Below are 23,291 nucleotides of genomic sequence, written 5' to 3'. Positions count from 1 at the left end.
ACGTATCTCTGGTTGGTGCACGTTTATGTATCAACAGATTGTTTACTTTGGGAGTAAGTAAAATCATTTGGATATATTTTCATATTTGCCCTTGGGAAATTCGGACACTGCAAGAGTAAGAGTGATGAGAAATGGAGAAGTGTGAAGGGTGTGTTCTTTTATGAATTTTGTGTATCCGTATTTGTTTTCTTGAAAATATCGAAAATGATTAGAAAAATGCGAAAAAAGAAAACGCGTTCGGTATGTTTATCTAAAAACATATTTAAAAAGGGGAAAAATGAAAATTCATTTAGTATGTTTGTTTGAAAACACAATGAAAATACAAAATTTTCATCTCCACAATAGATAGTTACCCTTCAAATTACCACTTATTTTGTTCATCTTGAAGATCCTATCTCAAATATGTTAACGGTTGATGTTCGTTTACAATTTTGTGTTAAAAATCTTAATTCGAAATGAAATTTTAATTTTAAGAAAGAGAATGAAAAAAATATAAATAGAAATAGAATATAATCATTTTTATTACAAATATACTATTTTATAATAAAAAGTTGCCCATATGTCTTTTATCTCCCCACGTTTTCTCAATTTTGTGATCAAATTCTCCTAGAAGGCTAAACAAACGTGAATTCTATGAATTTCGATGAAGAGAAAATGGTAAGGGATGGGCACATTCATAAACGAACATGCCCAAAGTTTGTGTAAAGAAATGTATTATGGTAATAAAATAAAGGAAGAACAACATTTTCCCACTCAAGGTTTGGTGAAACAACCCTTTCCCGCCCTTTAAGTTTCAAAACGACACTTTTCCACCCACCGTTAAGATCTGTTAGTAAACTTTGTTATCTGACATGGTATAATCATTGTCAAGACAAAAACATCCTTTATTATTTGAATCTAAATCCAAATCCATAGTTTGAAAAAAAAAAATTTAAACTGAACAAAAATAGTTGGCCGAAATTGCAAGGAATCACACTTCTGCTGTGTTGTTGACTACTGTTGTTGCAAATCACCGGCAAGGCCACCAAATAACCCATGGATGCTCAACCCAAATCCATCACTAAATAACATAAATCCGATCAAAAAGAGTAATGTTACATTTACATCACCCATTACACAATTTTCATTACACCATGATGTGACACATCCCACATCTACACAAATTTTTAATTATTTTGAATTTTTAATATTATAATAAAAATAAAATAATTATTATTAAATGATGATAGTATAATAAAAATGATTAAAGATGGTGTAAATGTAGCATTACTCGGCCAAAAATCCACCATCAAGCAAACATTTTTTTTTTTTTTTTTTTGTATTTTTGAAATGCACCACAAGCAACACTAATCCGACAAAAACACACCAAAAACCTAAATTCGGCCACCCAAACATGAATCAACAACACACAAACCATTATTCAACAACACTAAGCATTATTCACAACACAAAAGATACACATTGGGTTTAAGAGTGAAATTGATTCGGTTGGATGTGATTCGCTAGAATCGCACCCAGCCAAGTGCGATCAGGCTAATCATACCAGGTCAATATATATATATATATATATATATATATATATATATATATATATATATTACCGGTCGTATGGAGAAGATGACGACTAGCTGCATTTTAGGGCTGTTGGGTGGAGAAACAGGGGGAGGGGTGGAGAACGACGGTGGGCTGTGGAGGCAAGTGCGATTCAGCCAGATCAACACCTAGTCAAATGTGATTCCGCCAAATCGCATGGAGAATAGACAGCAATCTAGGAAAGAAACTTCTAAGAAATGATCAGAGTTTGTCTCTAAAACCAAAATATTTGGATAAAAATATAAATGAAAAGATTTATAAAAAGGATAATGAGTAATTTGAGTACATAAATCATTCAAAAAATGATCTACGATACTCTAAAATTTAGCTCTTACTTGTTTTTTGGGGCGATGGGGTGTATAGGGGTGGAGAACGGCGACGGGGTGGAGAGGGGTGGGGAACAGGGGCGAACCTAGCCCCTTGGCCTACCCTCACATTTAAAAAAAAAAAAGTTGCTTATACAGGCGCATAACAAAATTTATTAATGTATATATCTAAGTCTATCATTATATTTAAAAAAAATGAGAAATATTATATATATTAGGTCTACGTCATATTAAAAGTTTAAAACTCTCTCTACTCTTTTCTATGTTCACCTGATTTTTTATAGTTTTATCCTTAAAATTCTTAACTCTCTCATTCTCTCTTTCACTTTCTCTATGTTATTCGTTCTTAAAACTTTTGAAGACTAAAATTGTTGAAGCCTTTACTAGTTAAGGTGCCACAATTAACTTCGTTTTCTGTTTTATCAGTTTTATGTATGTGTATTACTTATTTCATTTTAGTTTATTTTATGATTGAATCATGCTTATTTTTTTTTTAAATTTTTATTCTAATTTGATGGAAAAAAGCATAGATCTTGTGAGTTTGTTTTGTGTTTTGTGTCTAGGAATGTTCATACTTTCTCAAATTAAACCTTAACTATATTTTACTAAACATTATTCTTAACCCTTCATCCACCACTTTCCTACATTTTAAAAGTCACAGTTTGGCTGCTTAAAATTATTAAAGTAGTTTCAGTTATTATCTATGTTTATACTAAGAAAATTTTCCCTTTTTTTTATTAATTCATATTAAAAGTCAAGGCAACGCTGACTTAACTTAAATTTTAGTTAACTTTAGCTTATATTAAACATGATTAAAGTCATGAAAAATTATATTATAATCTTAAAAAAAAAAAAATTAAAAGAAGAAAAAAGAGGAGAAATAAGAAATTTATGTAGAATATTTTTGGTAAATTGTAATTGTTGTAAACTCTTTTAATTATACTGGATTTAAGTGGATCGTTAGATTCCTATGGTCATTTGCTCTCTTTAATTGAAAAGGTTTTTCTACGTACAAATTTTCTTGTATTTCCTTGTGAATTGGATATTATTTTCAATATAAGTTGCTCAAGGTTTTGCTTCTTATAGATTTATTCAAGTAATAAAGTATTGTGCTATTGCATTTTCAGATTATTGATATTGTATTATTATTTTTTGCTTAAGGTTTAGTAATTTTTTTTTTAAGTTTTCACTAGTTGTTTGACAAACTATGATAAAGCCGCGGAAGCCCCCTGGACAAAAGTCCCGAGTCTGTATATATATATAGGGGGTGAAATGACTTCATTACCATGTAACCATTTATATATAGGGGTGAAATGACTTCCTAGGGGAAACTTTATAAAACCCTACCTTTTTATCATAGGTGTGTTAACTTAGGAGATATTCTTATTAATTTTTAAATCATACTTAGTAATAACAACCTCACTTTTAACTTTTTTTTAAAATCCTACAATAATGAAACAAAAACACCCGGATTATAAAATTAATTACTTACTTCATGTTGCCTTTTAAAATTATCAAAGGGAATGAACAGAAACAGACAGAGATAGTAATATTTTTATGAAATAAAAAAACTGAAAACAAAAATGTAACTGAAACGGGAGCAAAGGCTTTTCCCCTGAAGAAAGTTATAAAGTCCCCACAAAATCCGTGGTTTGTTTGAAAGGGAACGTGAAAAAAATGAGAGGGATGTTATTACTTCTATCTTTGTAAGAACAATCAATTATTCCGTGAACAATTACAAACCCACTCAAAATCGATACAGTGGATGGTGAGACTGAAGCCTTTTGCAAATAATAATAATAATAATAATATGTTGATTGAATCTCCTGCTCGACGCCTTGTTGTCTTGATCGCTTGTATTTTCATCTCCTGTTTAATTCTCTACAGCATTGCTGATTCTCTCCGGTTCCTCCCTGTTTCTGTCTACGGTTCTTCCTCTGCTTTCCCTTCCATTTTCCCTTCTGTTATCGACACCGATTCTCTTCTGGTAATTATCTTAACTCTTACTGGGTTTCTTTATTTGTCAGTTTATTTAAGTGGGTTTAGCTTCATTTGCTTTTAGCTTTTGTAGTGGTTACCTAATATAGCCCTGAAAATCAAAATGATCATGATTTCGTTTAGCTGATTTTATTTATTTATTTATTAATTTTAAACTCTTACTGGGTTTCTTTATTTGTTGGTTTATTTAAGTGGGTTCAGCTTCATTCGCTTTTAGCTTTTGTAGAGGTTTCGTAATTTATCCCTGAAATTAATATGATTATGATCTCGTTTAGCTGAAAGTGCTTTTGAAGTGTTTGGCTAAATCATACAAATTTGCGTTTCGGTGGGAAAAAGGTACTTGTAGATTCTTTTGAAGAAGCACTTGAGTGATGCGTTTTTTAACTTTAAGTTGAGAAAACAGTTCATAGGTGATCTTTTGAAAAGTAATTTTAAGTGGTCATGTAGAAAATGCTTTCATCCAAAGCACTGCCACATTGATTTATGGTGATGTGGTTGAATTCTTTAGAATACAATGATTAATTGCATATTCATTTATTTTACTTTTCTATTTAAACTTGTTGCAGGATAGTGAGGAATATAGGCTTGAGAAAGTTCTGAAGAATGCTGCCATGGAAGACAACACTGTGATATTAACAACTTTGAACGAAGCATGGGCAGCTCCTAATTCAGTCCTTGATCTTTTCCTTGAGAGCTTTCGAATTGGATACGGGACGCGAAGACTTTTGAATCACTTGGTGATTATTGCTTATGATCAAAAAGCGTTTAGACGTTGTTTGGTTGTTCATAGGCATTGCTTTGCTCTTGTTACTGATGGAGTGGATTTTCATCAGGAGGCATACTTTATGACTCCTGATTATTTGAAGATGATGTGGAGAAGGATTGATTTCCTACGCACTGTTCTTGAGATGGGGTACAATTTCGTCTTCACGGTAACATTTTTCTCTTTTTCTGTCTGAAATAAAGAAGTGCATAAACCTAGTATCATCAGTTTACAGAAATAAATAGATAACACCAGTTTTAGTTTGGAGATGAATGTTTATAGTGGATTAGTCTGTTAGAGGAGGCTTCTTATAAACCAATGCTCTGATGAATTAACAGTATTTCTAATATTTTAAATTGATGAAAACGCCTTCTCTTTTTAAGGCTGGTAAGTGGGTAGTGGTTTCTGCTATTTTTCTTGGCACTGTTTTCAGGGTTCAAAGAAAGCTTTTTCTTTTTGAAATATCAAATTCCATGAAATGGCCTGAGGTTCATGGATCTTATGTTATATACAAACTTTTAAACCTTCTTGACCTCAGACTAATTGCTGAATCTGAAAACAAGCCATTAAGCTTTTACTAGAACTGTGTCCCGTGAATTATTTCCTCAACATCTGTATACAATGATATTTGATACCCTTTTTTGACACCTTAGAAGTGTTATCTTTATGCGATCGGAAAGTTCAACTAGATAATTGCATCAAGCATTTTTGTTCTGAAAGTACTGTATATTTTTAATTCTGCTTCGCATTCACAAACTTAAATGCAGTTGCAGTATTACACTTTGATTTGTTTTGCCTTGTGTTAAATGTTCCTTTTTTTTTTCTCCTCATTATATATCTTTAGTATTAAATTGCTTTCTCTTGAAAAGGGAAAGGCTAAAAAAGGGAAAAGTATGCAAGGAAGGATAATATGCCTAGCAGAAATTTATCAAGATTATTATCGATCCTTTTTGTCATAATTTAGGAGTCATCGAGCTTTCTCCGGTGCTAAAGATCTTTGATAGGAGCAGTTGATAAAATTGATGAGAGAAAATATTTGTTAGCTTTATAATGATATCAAGGCTGCATTTGGCTTCAGAGTCCCAGTTTGATAGGAAACAGAAACTTGAGTTCCTAATTGCTTGAGTTTCTCCTGACAGGAATATGCTTTGTTTTGATAATGTTATTTATGATCTTCCGAGAAATTCAGAGCAGGATGCCTGGTACTAACCATTAGAGTTTCCAATAATTTTAATTGCTAGAGTGTTTTATTACTTTTATCTAAATATATGAACCTGATCTCTTGTTTCAATACCCTTATATATCTTATAGTCAAATCCAGTACGCACATGTTACTTTTTACAAAGTATTCATTTTTCCTTTTGGTTAATTTCTTCAACAGGATGCTGATGTCATGTGGTTCAGAAATCCATTTCTACGATTTTATTCAGATGCTGATTTCGAGATTGCGTGCGATTACTTTCTAGGGACCTCTGATGATCTACAAAACAGAGCCAATGGAGGATTCAACCATGTAAAGTCCAATAATCGGTCCATAGAGTTTTACAAATTCTGGTACTCTTCGAGGGAAACTTATCCTGGATCTCATGATCAAGATGTCCTAAACAATATCAAGTTTCATCCTTTAGTTACAGATATTGGACTGAAGATGAAATTCTTGGATACTTCTTATTTTGGTGGGCTATGTGAACCTAGTGAAGATTTTAGTGTAGTTTGTACAATGCATGCAAATTGCTGCTATGGTTTGGATAGCAAACTTCAAGATATCAGAATTATGCTTCAGGATTGGAAAAGTTATTTATCTTTACCTCCAACTTTGAAAAGTTCATTGATTTTGTCCTGGAGGGTCCCATACAATTGCAGGTAAGATTATCATTTTGACTTCAGTTGCTTTATTTGTAGCTACTGTTAATAAGATCTTTTCCCTGAATTGGATTCTATTTATGTTTCCATACCAGTCTTGATTCTCTCCGTCATTATGATTCACCAAATATGAGTCAACCAGAAAGGAAGAAATGATTAGATAGATTTTTTTTTCATACACAAAATTCATCACAAGGCAAGGAAAAGGGTAAGGTTTCTGGTAATGAGGCATCTCAATTATAATTTGCATTTATTCTGAAGCTAGTTACTCTGCATGTTGCCTTATCTGCTTCTTTCTTTTGTTTCTTTCTTTCTCAATAGAAATATAATCTCATCTTGTGATGTTATGGAAGGGGTTAAAATATTATACGTTAGTTGTAATATTTACTTTGTCTGAAAAACAATTGTTTGAATTTCTTTTGAGGATAGTTCTATTGATTTTTCTTTGTTTATTCAGCCTTTTAGCTAATTTGATTGGTTCTACGTGGCTTTAAAGGTTTCGGCTGACACAACTCAGAAAATTGGAGGCAAATCTTTGCATTTTCATTCTTCTGAATCATTCAATCCCAAAGTTGAGTTTGGAGAGTTTATATGGCAGGTAATTGAAGATTTGTCAGCATTAATATAAAATCAATAATTATTGAATGACCAAAATTTTGTAGATCACTCAAAAGAGCATGTAATTGTCAAGTATTTAGTGTCAGTTGCTTCATTCACTGTAACATGTATTGCCATAGTCTGTTTAATGTTTAGCAATCAGAATTAACTCAAATTAACAGTTGTTCTGTGCTCTTGGGCAAATGTATGCGCTTAATATCTATTAATGCCCCTCACTTTTTAAGATTCGACTTTTTAAGTTTGTGGTTTTATCAATTAATGCCCCTCACTTTTGTGAAATTGATTTGTTTGTGGCAACTATGTCTTTTTCAATCAATTACCACCCTAAATTATATCACAAGTTCAGCACCAAATTACATAAAAAAAAAAAAAAAAAAAAACGAGGATATGGCATGATGTTCATGATCATGCAGTATTATTCTTGAAAAAGCATACCAAATTATCATGATAATTTCCCTGGTGACAGCTACACTCCATGCCTAGCTTTGTGACGTACGACTGCTCTTTTCCTCAATGCCTGACTCTGAAAATCTCTTGCGGAGAACTTCTAGGACATCCTTGGCTTTTACATCTTTGAGTGCCACCAGAACCATGGCATGATACAGCACATATGCCATCTCTGAGGCAGTACGTGACTTATCCTCGTTCTCCTCCATTGTTCGACATAACTCATCTGCTTCTTCTCTGTAGAGGAGGTACCAAAGATGTAAGTATCTAAAATTAAAATGCTATACATGTTAAACTGCCCTAATGACACTCTTGCAAGGTGATGAAACAAAACTGCATAGACTACTGCTTTTAATCTTCTACTAGTTCTTCAGGACTTTTTTTCCAACTGAAAATTATTTATTTACCATACCAACAATTTGACGTTACGACTATATTACCGAATTTTTTAGCACAGCAAATTGGGATCTAGTAATAATCTTTTAGTCCAAGAGGGTTTTCCACTTTCTGGCGCTGCTAATTCCATTTTCCGCCGGGAAATTGTAGTCTCCAACGAGTACAAAGTTGTCAATGCCAACCTATTTCCTTCAACCTGCCATAGATTATCAAATTCATTAAAACATACTAATAGTTTATCTGAAGGGGCAAAAAAATTTGCCATAGTTTACGAAAAACTTAAGCTGAGAACCTGTTTGTCACTTAGAAGATCAGAAACTGATGTATAGTAGCAAGTTTCTAACCCTGGGTGGCAGGTAGGTCCATCAGGCTTCCCAAGATATATTACCTGGAGAAGAGTCCGAGTTAAAAGATATCCGAGAAGAGCAAACAAATGGCTAATGCATTAGAACTGCATGTCATAAACTTACAGAGTCACGATCACAATCAAGAAAGATGTCATGAACATTTATAAAATTCTTAGAGGTCTCTCCCTTTGTCCACAATGTTGACCTTGACCGGCTGTAAAATTTTGCCTTCCGTGAGGAGATGGTTGTAGCTAGAGCATCCCTGTTGACAAAGCCTTGCATTAATATAGCTCCTGTGTCAACATTTTGAGCTATAGCCACTGCTAAACCTTTGTCATCCCATTTTATACTGTCAAGCAACTTCCGGACCTATAATTTCACTGTTAGACATTCTACTTTGCAGTGTAAGGCAAAATTACAAACCTGAATAAAGAATAAAGAAAAAACTCGCTGCTATAAGAAAAATGGAGAAGAAAACTGCAAGTGAGATGGGTGATAGAGAATGCTTTCTACTTTTAGTAAATTTATCATTAACGAAGGTGGTACTATACAACTACCTCTTTGATGTCGAAATAACAAGACTAAAGTGTAAGCTAACTTGTTCAACCGTAAATCTTATTTATATATCATCTTAACAAGTTATTACACCCAAGGTGCAAAGTCAAGCAAAATCAAGCAGAAGTCAAGCGAAATCAGAAAGACGATTTTGAAATTAACACGTGCAATCATGATAACTTGAGAGACGGTAAAATTAAAAGCATAAGAAAAAAATCCAGTTCAAATGCAGCATTTCTCTGACTAGAGGCTCCTACCTAATTCTGAATATATTTGAAGTATATATGAAGGAAAATATAGCTGGCAATTTGTTTATAAGAGCAAAGATTGTAAGCTGATAGAAAAGTAGTGACGCAAATCTTCAAATCAGAAACTGTTCTCTTATTTTGAATTATAAAGTGAGAGTTGCAAGCAATGAAAATCACTTATATAAACATATTCCATACTATTCACTTCAATCCAAAAGGATAAGAAAGAAATGATAATGACGCACTATTTCTGCATAAATACTTACATACATGAAACTAGAAAAAATTGTTAGATATGCACATGAGAAATTACAAATTATATCTTACATAAGAAAATGTATATTTGTGTTGGCTAAAAACTCTTGGTTTAAGATAATTCTCGTGCAAAGATCTTTTAACCTCTAGGTGCACTAACAAATTGTATTATAGGTGCTCAAGAATAACTATAGAGTCAGGATACCGTAACTTAAATTTGGTGACTTATTTATTTATTTATTTTTTTGATGCAATACGTAAGTCATCCATTTATCTCAAATCAAATTATATTACATTGTTGAGTTGGCATAACTCCCAGCTCCCCTCAACACCATTGAGATAAATGAAGACTCGCAAATTGTGAGTCAAAAATTTAAGTTACTTTAAGTTACAGAATTCCAACACATTCCGAGCCATAACTAATAAAGAGAGCATCTAGCTCCAAGAGTGTGTTAGGATTCCATAACATAGGGATTTCACACCCACCAAGTGTGGTACTTAAGCCTAGGGGCTCTCCTATCCATCCGACTGGTCTTTTGGATTGGACTCTCTCGTAGGTTTGAATTCTAACATTGGTGCTCTCGTTAAGAGTTGGGCTGCAGAAAGGGCTACTTATAGGCTAGATTAAAATGCAATGTGCTCTCCTTGAGAGGGGGTTTTGCATCGAATAACTGATAGGGGAGTGAAGCCGTCCAAAGGGGGCTACCATCGGGTTAGTGTCGATAGACTGAAAGCCACCGTGGACGTTGGCTTTTGAAGGGGGTGCAATGTTAGAATCCCACATTGGGATCTCACACCCACCAAGTGTAGTACTTAAGCCTAGGGGTTCTACCACCTATGAAACCGGTCTTTTGGGTTAGGCCCTCTCTTGGGCTTGAGTTCTAACGGCTCCCATAGTTTTGAGCAGTGGACTCGAAAAATATACACTTACTAACAGAGAACTTTCAAGCATCCCGGGTTCAACACTAGATAGAAATGCACAAAAGGGTTGCTCAATGCTTATGCTATGCCCCTTGATCTAAAATGAAATCTAAGTGAACAAAAGCAGTTGATAAAGAATTTTAAGGTTAAAGGAAAGTAACATTGTAGCACCTTTGAATGAAGAGGGAGATTATTATCTGATTTGTTTGTAGAAGCTAACACTAGAGCGTTGGTCTTCTTCTGGGTATCTCTGCCTCTAGAAAACAAGAGATGGGTTTTCGAAGAAACTCTCAGATATTGAACAGACTGACAATATGAGAACGCCGCCATTCTTCTGAAATCTGTAAATAAAATGAGAAAAAGGTTTTATAGATTTTAAGTCATGACAATACTAAGGCAGAAAGTTGAAAGAAAACATAAATCCTTTCATTGGGGAATTTGATCGAACACCTTACTCACTATGGAACTTGAGAGTTGGACTCAGCCAGTAGCCACGTTGAAAACGCGATACAGAAAACAGTTCTTGCATCTGCATTACAGTTTTAAGCTGCATATTTTAACTTCAAATTGTTTGACGAATAAAAATTCTAAATTTATTAATCAATTAGCAAGAAATAAAGTTAATGATTAATAGTATAATTATAAATAAATTATATACTCATCATATTTTTTCCCTTATAAAATTCCTGAGTTTATTTTCTTATCGGTATAAATTAAAGTAAGCTGGCCCAAAGATTTGTAAGTTATATAAGGTCTACGGGCCTAAAATGAATCCAATGGACTAATGGATTAAGACCATCTACTGAAGCCCAAAAAGAAGGGTTGAATACGTAAAATCCATGTTATCAACTGATTAACTACCATTGTGACAAAAGAGAGTGGAGGTGTCATTATTCCAAGATTGGATTAACGACAATTTCTTTTTCAAGGTTTGAGAAAAATACAATCACAGGAAAGGGTTTTGAATAGTAACAAATGCAACTAAAAAATTAATTACTCTACTAATAAAGACTATATTGTTACAAAAACCTGCAACAACCCGTTATACTCAATTGACTTTAGAGGAATTGGATAAAATATGAGTATGATAAATAATAATCAACAAAGGATAAATGAAATTGTAAGAAAAAGAAACAAAGAAGATTTTTAAAATAGTTTGACCCTCAAGATTTTTTAACCCTTTTACAATGATATATATTTTTTTGTTTTTATACAATGAAGTTGCAACAATTACAAGAGAAATTTTAGGGATAAGAGTATGATTTTCGGGAGTTAATCCCATGATTCATGGTATAATTATGTGGCCGAAATTGTAGGAAGTGTTCTCGCAATCTTCTCCTTGATTTTATAATATAATGCTTATTCATGATTTAAAAAATAACTGTCCAACAACCCGCTTTAGTCTAATTGTTTTACTATTTATTTCGAGCTACTGCTAACTCCAAGTTGATCGTGTATCCTCGCACAACAATTGTCTTTCAAATTTTGGAGGTCATGGCAAGCTTAAAAAACTATGAGCTCCTCTAGATGAGCTATCAATGTGTGAGTTACTGTCGGACTAGGCTGGCTTGCGAATTGGGGTTCGATTAGTTTCATCAAAGCTGTAGTTGCGAGCTTATTCTTATTGATTGGCTCATTTCATCACGAGGTTTGCATGTGAGTCTAGGTGACCTTTTGATGACGAACTGATGTGTTGGGACGAGCCTTCGCTTTGAACCAAATATGTTTCGTTCGACGATGTACCAAAGACTTAGAAGAATTTGGTGTTGTTGGTTCTCAATGAAGAATAAATACATCCAAGGGCATTGCTAGAATCTTTAATGGAAATGTAAAGGGTCACATCGATACATTTAATGCCTTGTTAGATGGATAGTCACGCCGAATAAAGTGATAAGCTGACGTCTTGCTTTTCAAATCGGAGGTTACCCTACCCAGGTTGATCAACGCCACGTGGCAAAAAAAGACGGTCAAGATAGTTTCCCACCTAGCCCCTAGGTTACCTATGGGAAAACATAGATACATGAATGTGCAACCAATCACATAACAAAAAATATTGCTTTCTTAATGGCCACCAATTTCACTTTCCTCTCCTTCGAGTATCCTTTGAAATCAAAGATACAAGTTTACAGATCTGTTAAACGCAACGAAAATTAAAATTTTAAAGATCCGCAAACCTTTAAACCAAAATCCCTATCTCGATTTACATTATTTTATCATAACAATCAAATTAAAAGATGTAAAGTTTCATATCAGTATTGAAGACTCATTTGATTTGGAGTTAGGATCGTTGTCTCTTCAAAATAGAAATGCACTCGTGATATCCATTCAAAGATATGATATATGTCATTGAGAGATTTTATAAACTAACAAAATCTCACAACTTTAAAAATATTTTTTACAGAATTTTTCCTTAGGAGAAAAATTCATTCTCTCACAAAGGAGGCTTACGTTTGAGAGAGGGAGAGAGAGGGGGGTGGTTAGGCTTTTTCAATGTTTTAGAATTCACACATTCATTTAATTTTAGTGACACTTAAATAGTGCACACTAAAACCCTATTCCAACTTGGAATAGCTAACAATTTATTCCTAATTTGGAATAGATTCCCTTTGTTACCTAACAAGACATTTCAATTCAAATTTAAAATCAAATTTAAATTCCACATTATCAATATTAATATTAAATTGTATATAAATAGATACATACACACACATTTATATTTAAACTAAATTTTTAAATATATAATCCTACTAATTTAATTTCCATATGAAATTAAATGTAGGCAACAACCTTAGCAAATTTAATTGTATGGTGAGATTACTAAAATACCTTTTCATCTTAAATGACGAAAATGCCCCTCTCACTTATTTTATTCTTAATCTGTTTTCTATATATGCGACCTGAAGGCTCCTCATCATATTGACAGTGAATCATATCGCGATTGACAATCAATCAATCGTCCCACTAGACACAGACCAAGATTGACCTCTAACCAAACATCATGGCCACCTGATAGATTCGGATTTAGCGAAACCGCTACCTATCAACGATACGGTTACTGTACAATTTAATCTTTTCATCATCTATTATCTCATCAAGTCCAAGGCACAGAAATAGTGTCAACCTCTAATATCCTTGATATCTTGGTATTTAGTTATTGGACCAACGACCGAAATAGATTGAATTGAGCTACAACTCAATCCCACTGTGGCCATGATTTAATGTCATTGCTATCTACTGAATTACTCAGTGAGATAATTTCTCCTATACCGGGAGTGATGAATCCTCTGTCGATCCACTATAGTCTCGATACACTTCTCTATGTAGCTAATCACTACCGTTCTAATAGTTCAGAGTAGAATTACGTTGGACTAGTGTCAAACCATATCAATTGGTGCACAAGGCGCTCTAGTGATCTCAAGTCTAAGATCACATGCAACACCATTCATTAGAGGATCTATTCCATAAACATTGGGATTATCATCTATGTGGAATCCTTTGGTGGGTCTGTCCGGTGAACTCGCCTATGACAAGCACTCATGTGTTGCATCAGGTTATCGACAAACAACCTTGACAAGTGAGATCAGTCACTGCCTTACGACAGAGTTGTTCAACATTATGATAGTCTTACCGTATTATATGTGTCCTTTGTCAGAATAATATTGGGGCTACGGATATTTCTAGAATGGTCACCATATGTGATCATAGAGTTCTCACTATCAAAATTTTAAAAACTCAATACCCTCGTCACGGTTCTACCATCCTAAGGACATATATCAATACATACAATTATGAATTATATGATATAGAAGAAAAAACCTTTTATTGATAAATAAATATTCTTACAAAGAGTCAATATTACAATAATTAATTGACTCTAGGACACATATTTTAACAGAAGATATGCTCCACTGTGAACAACCAATCAAGGAAAGTATCTCCTTGAGCATGCCCATCAAAACCGAGGATATCAACCTTCACATTTCCCTCTCGTCTTCTTGATCGGTTTCTTTGTATTTGATGCAAAATACATTCATCACTAGATTCATCCTGATTGTGGAAAAGGATTAAAACCTGATTCATCTCCACGTTCTTAGTGCCTTGGTAGGGCTCGACCTCCATATTGTTATAGGTGTTGTTGAAGTTGTTCCACAACTCTCCTCAACTCAACCATTCTATGTCAGGATCTCAACTTTCATCTTCTTGATATTCGATGGGATGTCCTTTCTAGCCATAATTAAAGCTATAACAAGAACTCAGGCTTTGATACCAAACTGATATGGTTGTTGAGTGGAGGAATAAGGGAAGTTCCAATAACAAGGACTAAACAGAAAAGAACAAGATAATTTAAAAATTAATCACCACTTAGAAATATAGAACCACCACTCTAAGATACATAATACAAGGTAAAAATTCACCACTCTTGGAAATCCACCAAAGAGATAAGAATTTTGGGATAAAACACTCAAAAGGTATTGAAATTCATTCAATAAACTAGTCCCCTAATACAATCTGAAAATGGTGTTTAAATGACTTGGAACAACCTTCCCATAGAAAGCTGAAAAGTCTAAACTTAGGAAACCCAAACATCACTAGAAAACCCAAACATCACTTAAACAACAATAAAAGTCTAGGAAATAACTTCAATTCCTTAAATTAAGGAAATCATGAATAAGTTTTAAAAAAACTAAATTAAGCTCCCCTTTTTACTTGGAATTTCATTCAATATGGCTACTGGAAAAGTTAAACACAATCGAAGAATTTTGGGCAAAAACAGGAAGCAAGGTCCATTTCCACTATTTGGGCTGAAAACTCCTCTATTGCAGGATGAACACCCAAGGCTTTTTGGGTTGTAGCATGCGTTGAACTTGATCCATTATCAGAATCTGAGAACATGTATCCTTCTGTAATGCCTACCTTTCTACTAGATTCTCAAGATAATTGTGCAAATCTACTACTTGTGCTGGCATTGGCCCCTGGAGCTTGGTTTTGCGGTTTAATTAATTGAACCACGTTGTTGTGGTACTAAATTCTTAATTTTCTGGTTGTTGCATACGTTTTTCTTCTGTTAGGGAGAGAACAATGAATTTGCAATGCACACTGCTCTACCATGGATTGTCAATTTAGTGGTTGTTGAATACTTTTCTCCTCTGTCAAGGAACAACAATAAAGTTGCAGTACACAGCTCTACCAGATTGTCATTTAGTTGTGTGCTTGAGTTATATTGGCTTTTGAAAGGCAACAATTAAGTTGAAATAAAGAGACCATTTGATGTCTAGGCGTGATGCCTGGTAGGCTTTTGGATTATTTATGATTCAGAATCTTGCTTGGAAATCTCCTGATCATCATGAAGTCATTCAGAACTCGGATCCTTTTGATTTAGGAGCCTCTATTTTCTCTTATGTTACAATTCTTAAGTTTTTCGTTTCCCCCACAAAGGCTCCAATCTGTTACCCCTTCTGAAATAACTCAATCTTAATATCAAATGATAATAATGTAATTGTTCTTACTCTCACTTTACTCATAATATAGTAGAAAATTATCTCTCATTCATATATTTTTATATATAGGACAAGTATGGCATTGAGCAAGGTGATTCAAGCTTGAGCTCAAGTTCAAACTCGATTTTAACTTGATTACAACCGAGTCGAGCTCGATTTTGACTCGGTTTTAATCAAGTTGATCATATATTTATTAAGCTTGAGCTCTAGCTCAGCAATTGAAGCTCAATTGAACTCGAGCTCTAATTGTTCTAGCCGAGCCGAGCCGAGCCGAGCTTGAGTTTATTAATACTTGGCTCGACTCTATTGCAGCCACGAGGTATATACGTATGTAAAGATTTTTGACACCATATAGGGGTCAACAGTATTATTTGTTTGACTTTAGAAGAATGAGAGGTATCCAAGATGACAAATAAAATTATTTAATTACAAACATTCTTCATTACGAAATGTAATTGAGAGTTGTCTTTTTATATATATATAAGGCCAGATTCCTCCATAATAAAACATATGCCTAACAATTCATTAATGAAACAACACATTATTCCAATTACTTAGTGCGTCTTGTATATTTTCATAAAAAAAAAAAAAAAAAAAAAAATATCGATGTGATCAAATATTAAATGAATTCGATGTAGAAGACCTTGTAGTAGATGAAGAAGAACAAAGGAAGAGTCAAGTTCAAATTAACAGGTCAAATAAGGATGGTGCAACAGTACATCATTTGAGATCCTATGATAAAACGTATGTGAAAAGATCCTATACAATTTAGGGTGCGCTTGGTTGGAGGTTATCCTCCATTACTCCAATAATGTCATATTATATTATTGACACTACCATAGTTGGTTGACAAGTAATAAATTTTTTTAGTAATCCTCCAATATCAATAGCAATCACTATTGGTTATATAGGTGATAATTTGAATACCACAATTTTCTTAGGTATTCTAAGATTATTTGGTAATCTTAATTTTGTTATAATTTTTCCTAATTAATAAATTTTTTGGACAATAATGCATTTGTTTCGAAAACAATTTACAAGAACCCTGACATTACAATTTTACCCCTAAGTAATAAAGTTTTTGGACAGTAATGCCTTTATTTTGAAAACAATTTAAATGAACCTTGCCATAACACCCTAGCCACCCAAGAGGGCTGCCGACTGTCGGCCATCACCGTCGGCTGTCACTGACAGTAGGCAGAATGACACACGATTGGCCGAATCTGGCCGGTCGTGCACGGATTTGATTGTTTTCAGCCAAATCTATTATGACCATTAATAGCTAGATCCGTAGCCGTTAATGGCTAGATCCATCGATTTGGCCGAAAATTGCCAGAATAGATCTGGCCGGAAATGACCAGTTGAATGCACGGTCAGCCATATCCAGCTAGTTGTGCACCGTTCAGGTCACTATCGGCAGTGGTAGTCGGTAGTTGACAATGGCTTGGGTGGGTCGAGGGGTGATTTTGTTAAAATTTAAACTTTTATTATGATTGTGTTGTTGTAGCAAAATCTCAAATGTAGGGGATTAAAAGAAATAGTTCAAATAATAATAATAATAACATTATTATTATTATTATTATTACTAAAAAAAATGACAATTCAGTAATCTATATAACAGACTCATCAATTTATTATAATATAATCAAATACATTTAATATAATATTCTCAGTAATTTTAAGGTAATATATCATTTTATTAATATAACATTTTTAATAATATAACATTCTTTGAATCAAACGAACTCTTGGAGGAAAATGAATTTAATGTAAATTACGATAGTTTCTATGTATTGATGATTTTCATTGTAATTGTCATTATGGACCTTTCTTTATATGTTGGATGATTACAGTATATGTTTAGAATATCTAAAACTTATCTAAATTATTTTGTATTCTATCACCTGTTTATTCATTGTATTTGTTGAGGTCTTATGGTTTTTCATGTGCAAGTGGAAGAATGTGTGTTCATGCAAAGAAAGAACTCCAAGAAATAATGGTCGTTACCAAATGAACAAAGTCACCATCAAAACTTTGTCAGTGTTGATAATATATGGAAATTGAAAATGAAAATGATAATCGTCATGTTGATGATATATGACAGCCCGATGCTTCTCAACTACATGATATTATTTTGGCATGTTCTGGGTGTCACAGTTGTATATGCAATAATTATAACTTTTACTATTTTTATTGCTTAGAATCGTTTTTATAAACAGTTGCTTTAGGTGCTTAAATATATTGTCGTAATTTGTATATCAAGTAAGAACATGATTGACCTTTTATTAAACTCTTTGCTTTATTTTATTGCATAATGGTACATGTAAAAATTATTACATGTATCTCGATAATTTTAGTTTTTATAGAATTTATTATCATTTATTTTGAACACTATCAATTAATATATAAAGTAGAAACTTGTTCGAGTTATTCCTTCTATTTGATTTTTGGTATATTTTTCCAATTTAAAAATATTTTTGTTTAATTTTTTATATTCAAATATTAAAAACAAAATATATTCTCTCTCATCAAATTGATTTTCTATAATAATTAGTGCACACATTTTATCTATTTCAGTTTTAAAATATCTTTTTCTAAAAATGATAAATGATCACATTTTTAAATTCTAAAAGACACAATTAAATTTCATATTTTTGGAATCGAATCCATTTAAAAAAGGAAAAAAGATGTCAAAAACCTAAATGAACTCCACCTAAATGTTTTTTTTTTTTTAAACAAATCTTGAAAAATAGTGTGAAATAAATTGAAAGTTTATTTAGTTTTTTATAATTTTTAATTGAAAACAGATTTTAAATATTTTATCAGACATAACTTTAAATACTAAAAATATTACAAAACATTCCAAATTTTTTAATTTTTTTTTAAATCACCAACCAGACATACCCTTATATCCTCTTTGCCATATTTTCTTTCTCTCTTTAAAATTTTCTATAGAGTTTAAATTTAATTCCTTTGAGAAACCAAATTACAAGAAGTTTTCAGAAATTTTTTTTTTTTTTTTGGCTAAAAAGAAAAGATGGAAATTTAGGGAAATAAAGATTATAGTGATATTTTTAAAGAAAGAAATCAGGAAAGATAGTTATTTTTTAGATTTTGTTCAATTTCTAAAATGTAGTTAAATAATTTTTTTTTTTTTAAATTCATGTCTATTTGTAAGATAAAATCATCTTATTCAGAAAAAAGGAAAAAAATTTCTCGTTATACATAAACGTTGTGTGTGATTTTTCCATTACACTCGGAGAAGTCAAGAGCCCGCGAGGATATAGTTTGTCAGAGGGATAGCTTGACCCAGCACGAGCTAGTCGCGACTAACTCTGAGAGTTGTTCGACAGACCAGGGATAAGCTCAAATATCGGATATTTCGGAAGAGATAAGATTAACACTGATGATAGCGCAATCTTGGTGCTTAATCATGGAAATATCGGGGTTGCAATTTGAATTTGATTGCAATCCTTTCTCTTTCCTTTATCTCAAACTTGTGTATAAACCCCTTCCAAAAATGAGAGAGGGGTTAGCAAATTATTTTAGGCAAACTTATTATTGTTCATGTAATCCATCAAAGACAATAAAATAATGGTGGATGTAGGCTCAAGTTCTAACTTGCCAAACCACTTTAAAAATCCTTTTGCATTATTTATTTTACCATATTAAATATTTCATTGCTGGTTTTCATTAACACGCACACATTAGTTCAGATTCTGTCAAGGTCAATTGGTTCTCTCAGGTTGGTGCAATTTTCGTATCAACATTTTGGCGCTAGAAGTAGGGCCTCCGCCTATTTCTTTTATTTTCGGCAAAAAACAAACAATTTCAGTGAACAACCAATCACCTGAAATTCCCAATAGCCCGTACTAGATCCAAAGCAACCATTAGAAACCATGACAATGTGGAAGCAGCCCACCGGGAGGTGAATTAGACTGTTGCTCCAGGCCAACCGCCAGTACCACCAGCGCAACAGGTCGCAAATTAGCAGGGGTAGAGAATTCTAATCCCGAGAATGGCTAGTTGATGGAAATGATAAGAACGCTGGTTGTACAGGTGGTGCAACTGAATGTGGCTGAGTTAAGAAATGAGCAGCAAGCCAACAAGAACCTTGATAAGTAGCGCTTCACAGAGGTTACACCCACAAGGTGGAATAACTCTGCTGGCGACCAATCTGGTTCGTTAGCAGCAAAGACTGATCATCACCCTTCACATCGCAAGGCACCTTCCTCTCACGAGCGTGAATCTTGAGGACAGGTTAACCTTGGGAGGCAACCAAGTAAGTAGCCCATGGGGGAAAATGAGGAGGTTCAATTGAGTTATGGCGATTTGCATGATTTGCGCCCCGACGCAGTTTATTTATGCTGTGGCGAGGTTCAATTGAGCCCTGGCGCAATTTAGTTGCGCCCCGATGCATTTCCTGGCGATTTCTTCTTTGACAAAAGCCGTACCATGCCATGAATCAGTTGAATTGCGACGCAACTCAGTTTCGATTTCGTCGAATTTGTGTTGTGGCTCAAGATTTCTTCACTGGGGTGAAGTTTGAATTAGAGCTGGGCATTTGGGACCGGGTCTAAAAACGTAGCCCAAAAACTCGGTCCTAGCAGGTCTGGTCCCAAAACCGGCCAAGCCTAAGGAGGAGGGCCCAGTCCCTCTACTAGGCCCTCCTCCGGTCCTAGGCCCGGGCCCAAACCCTTTTAATTTTTTTCTTTTTAGTCCCTTATATAATTACATAAAAGCTCCTATAAATTTTGAAATAAACAAAAATTATAAGGGTTAAAAGGAAATTTTATAAAATTAAAAAAAAATTTGTTTAATAACCGTTGGCTGCCTAGGGGGGCAGGGCGGTGGGGGAGGTTTTTTTTTTTTTCATTTCCCCCCACAACTACATTATAAATAACCCTGAAATCTCTCATTTTTTTCCACACCACTCAATCTCTCTACTCTTTACTCCAAATCTCTAACCAAATTCTCATTCAATTTATATTTATATATATAATTTATTCATATTATTTATTTATTTATATTATTCAATTTTTTCTATTTTTCAATATCATCTCTTATTCATATTATTATTTATTTTTTTAATTTTAATTATTTATTATTTTATCATAAATTCATAATGGATTCCTAAAATGATGCATTCGGAGGATCATCCCCAAATGAGTTTTACGTTCCATCCACCAAAGAAATTGAAGGGTTCAATCTAGTTTCACCCATTCCTCCAGAGGCAATAACTGCAATTCCACAACCACATTCGGTTGGGACGAGGTATAGCAAAACACATGTGAGCTGCGAGTCAACGGGCATAGCCCAACCCCCCTGACCGTCAAAGAGGGTTGTGTCTGATGTATGACGACACTTCACCAAATCAAAATGGCCAAAGAAAAATGGGGATGAGGAAGAATCGTGTGGGGTATGTAATTTCTGTGGAACCATTATTGGCGCTGAGAAGGGGACTTCGACGATGCGATGACATTTGGAGAAGAAGCATGATGAGAATGCAAAATGACATATTTACCCCCCTTAATGTCTAGTATTTTATACTTATTTGTTGCCTAAATGTACTCATTATTATTCTATTTTGATTTAGGATGCAAATGGAGGCGTTAAATGCAAAACGGAACTAATTAGGTGAATTCGGACAGTTTCGACATTGCTTTGTAATATGGACATAACTCTCTCATCTGAGCTCGGATTGAGATGATTCAAAATTCTTTGGAACCCTAAGAAAGAGATCTACAGCTTTCATGTTTTGAGTTTGGAGAGATACTCACTGAATCAAGGTTGTAATCGGGCTTGAAGTTGATGCACCTGTACTGCTGACGTTCTAGAACATTCCGCCTTGTCATGCAAGTCATTTAGGCAGTTTATTATTGGAAGTTTTGAAGACCTGTTGCACGCAAGTTACAGCTGGAAACACCACTTTCTTATTTTATATTAGGAATTTATTTTATTTTCAATTAATCAGAATATGATAAATGTTATTTTGGGATATCAAAATATTTTTAGGAGATCGAGTATAATTCAAAGACTTGAATTGGATATTCTTAAAAGGGGGAGAGGGATCAGATTAGAGGAGATTGACACACGCCTCTCTTTCTCTCTTTTGGAATTTTCTCATTTGAGTTTTGATTATGGCCATGAGCGGCTAAAACTTTTAAAACTTGGTCAAAGGAAACGGAAGCCTCGGAATCAATAAAACTGTGAGATCTAATCTGTTTTTTTTTAGTGTTCAATTTATGTTTTGAGTACTGGATGTTCTTCTATGCCTATTTTCATGATTGTTTCATTTAATTATAGGAGGCCTACTAGTGTTTTATTTGTTGCAATCTACTGCTAAGTTAGATATTGAATCCGTAATTGTTTGATCTCTCTAACTTATGAGTAATTAAGGTTTAAGAATTTGCTGCGTCAGAATCATTGAATCTTAAGAAGAACATTCAACTAAATTAAATACAATTGCTTGTGTTTGTGTTGTTCAGCTTCATCGATTTCTCTAGCCCTTAAGGCTGCTACTAGATTAAACCTTTAGCGCTTGTCTAGGGTTATTTAGTAGTAAGATTAATTAGATCGCTTGTTTCCTAATTAATTACAACTAAGGAGAGATAGGAAAATCGTTCCAATGGTGAATACTCGAAGTAACAATTGATATATACTTGCATCGATAATCAGTTGTAGAATTCCGATGGTGGATGTTGATTTAGACCAAGGTTTTTTATTTTGATTGATTTCAGTAATTTAACTTGAATTGTTTTCCTGAAAGTGTTTCCGTTTTACTCAAACAAACCCCCCCTAGCCTTGTTCATGTAACATAAAAGTTGGCTAGACACTCTCTGTGGGAATGATCCTTACTCACACTACTGCATGTATTTTTAGGTTTTAATCTTTGGTTGCCTACGACAGCACACCAGATTTTGGCGTCGTTGCCAGGGAGTGATTCTAGTTGATTTATTTTTGTTTTTGTGATTCTTATTTCGTTCTTGTCGTTTTTTTTTGTTTTTTTTGAAAAGAAAAAAACAATTTGTGAATGAACAGTAGTACTATTCATAAGAGAAATTTTTGTTGAATTAGGAGTGCTGTGAGTATTTGTTTCAAAGAAAACGAAATTCTGAGCAAGACTAGAAAACTTTTTCTAGCCCCACCCTCTTGAGGCCAGAAAACAACGTTTTGATAGGGTTTTTGGAATTTTTGTGTTTTTGGTCATAAAAAAAAACAATATTAATTTTATTTATTTATTTTCCTGTTAGTCAGTTTTCATTATTTGTCATTTATTTTATTTCTTTAATGAGATTTTTTGTTTTCTGATCAGGTCCTCTCATCTTGGTGATTTAACATTCGACCCAGAAATAGAGAGCACTTTGCGCAGGTTAAGGAAGGAAGCTCGGAGAAATTCTGAGGAAAGCAATTTGGCTTTTGATTCCCAATTTGCTAGCAACTATGATTTAGAAGAGGAGGAC

At 33.6% G+C, this 23,291-nt stretch overlaps 2 protein-coding genes across 4 annotated transcripts; one reads left to right on the top strand and one right to left on the bottom strand.

Annotated features, from left to right (window-relative positions):
* Positions 1 to 3,496: 3,496 nt before the first annotated feature.
* On the top strand, positions 3,497 to 7,331 carry LOC116141911 (uncharacterized protein At4g15970-like). Of its 3 annotated transcripts, none has more exons than XR_004129899.1 (5): positions 3,497 to 3,906; positions 4,484 to 4,849; positions 6,062 to 6,543; positions 6,639 to 6,751; positions 7,040 to 7,159. XR_004129899.1 is itself a non-coding variant. In XM_031427393.1 (5 exons), exons 1-5 carry the CDS (start codon positions 3,685 to 3,687, stop codon positions 7,143 to 7,145), a joined length of 1,080 nt encoding a protein of 359 aa, XP_031283253.1. In that variant the 5' UTR covers positions 3,497 to 3,684; the 3' UTR covers positions 7,146 to 7,331. The 3 variants fall into 3 exon arrangements, 2 of the variants coding, with proteins under 2 accessions (XP_031283253.1, XP_031283252.1); XM_031427393.1 differs by lacking the exon at positions 6,639 to 6,751 and having other exon boundaries at positions 4,484 to 4,654; positions 4,751 to 4,849; positions 7,040 to 7,331; XM_031427392.1 differs by lacking the exon at positions 6,639 to 6,751 and having other exon boundaries at positions 7,040 to 7,331.
* Positions 7,332 to 7,430: 99 nt separating this feature from the next.
* On the bottom strand, positions 7,431 to 10,942 carry LOC116141912 (histidine biosynthesis bifunctional protein hisIE, chloroplastic-like). Its single transcript, XM_031427394.1, is given in 6 exon segments — positions 7,431 to 7,845; positions 8,049 to 8,200; positions 8,297 to 8,392; positions 8,475 to 8,720; positions 10,502 to 10,671; positions 10,790 to 10,942. Coding segments are annotated over 6 exon segments (963 nt in total). The 5' UTR covers positions 10,884 to 10,942; the 3' UTR covers positions 7,431 to 7,640.
* Positions 10,943 to 23,291: the final 12,349 nt, after the last annotated feature.

This window comes from Pistacia vera, unplaced genomic scaffold, assembly GCF_008641045.1.
Source record: "Pistacia vera cultivar Batoury unplaced genomic scaffold, PisVer_v2 Contig400, whole genome shotgun sequence".
Lineage (NCBI taxonomy): Eukaryota > Viridiplantae > Streptophyta > Magnoliopsida > Sapindales > Anacardiaceae > Pistacia > Pistacia vera.
Note: the sequence above shows the minus strand (reverse complement) of the source record. Positions and strands in the feature narration are given on the sequence as shown.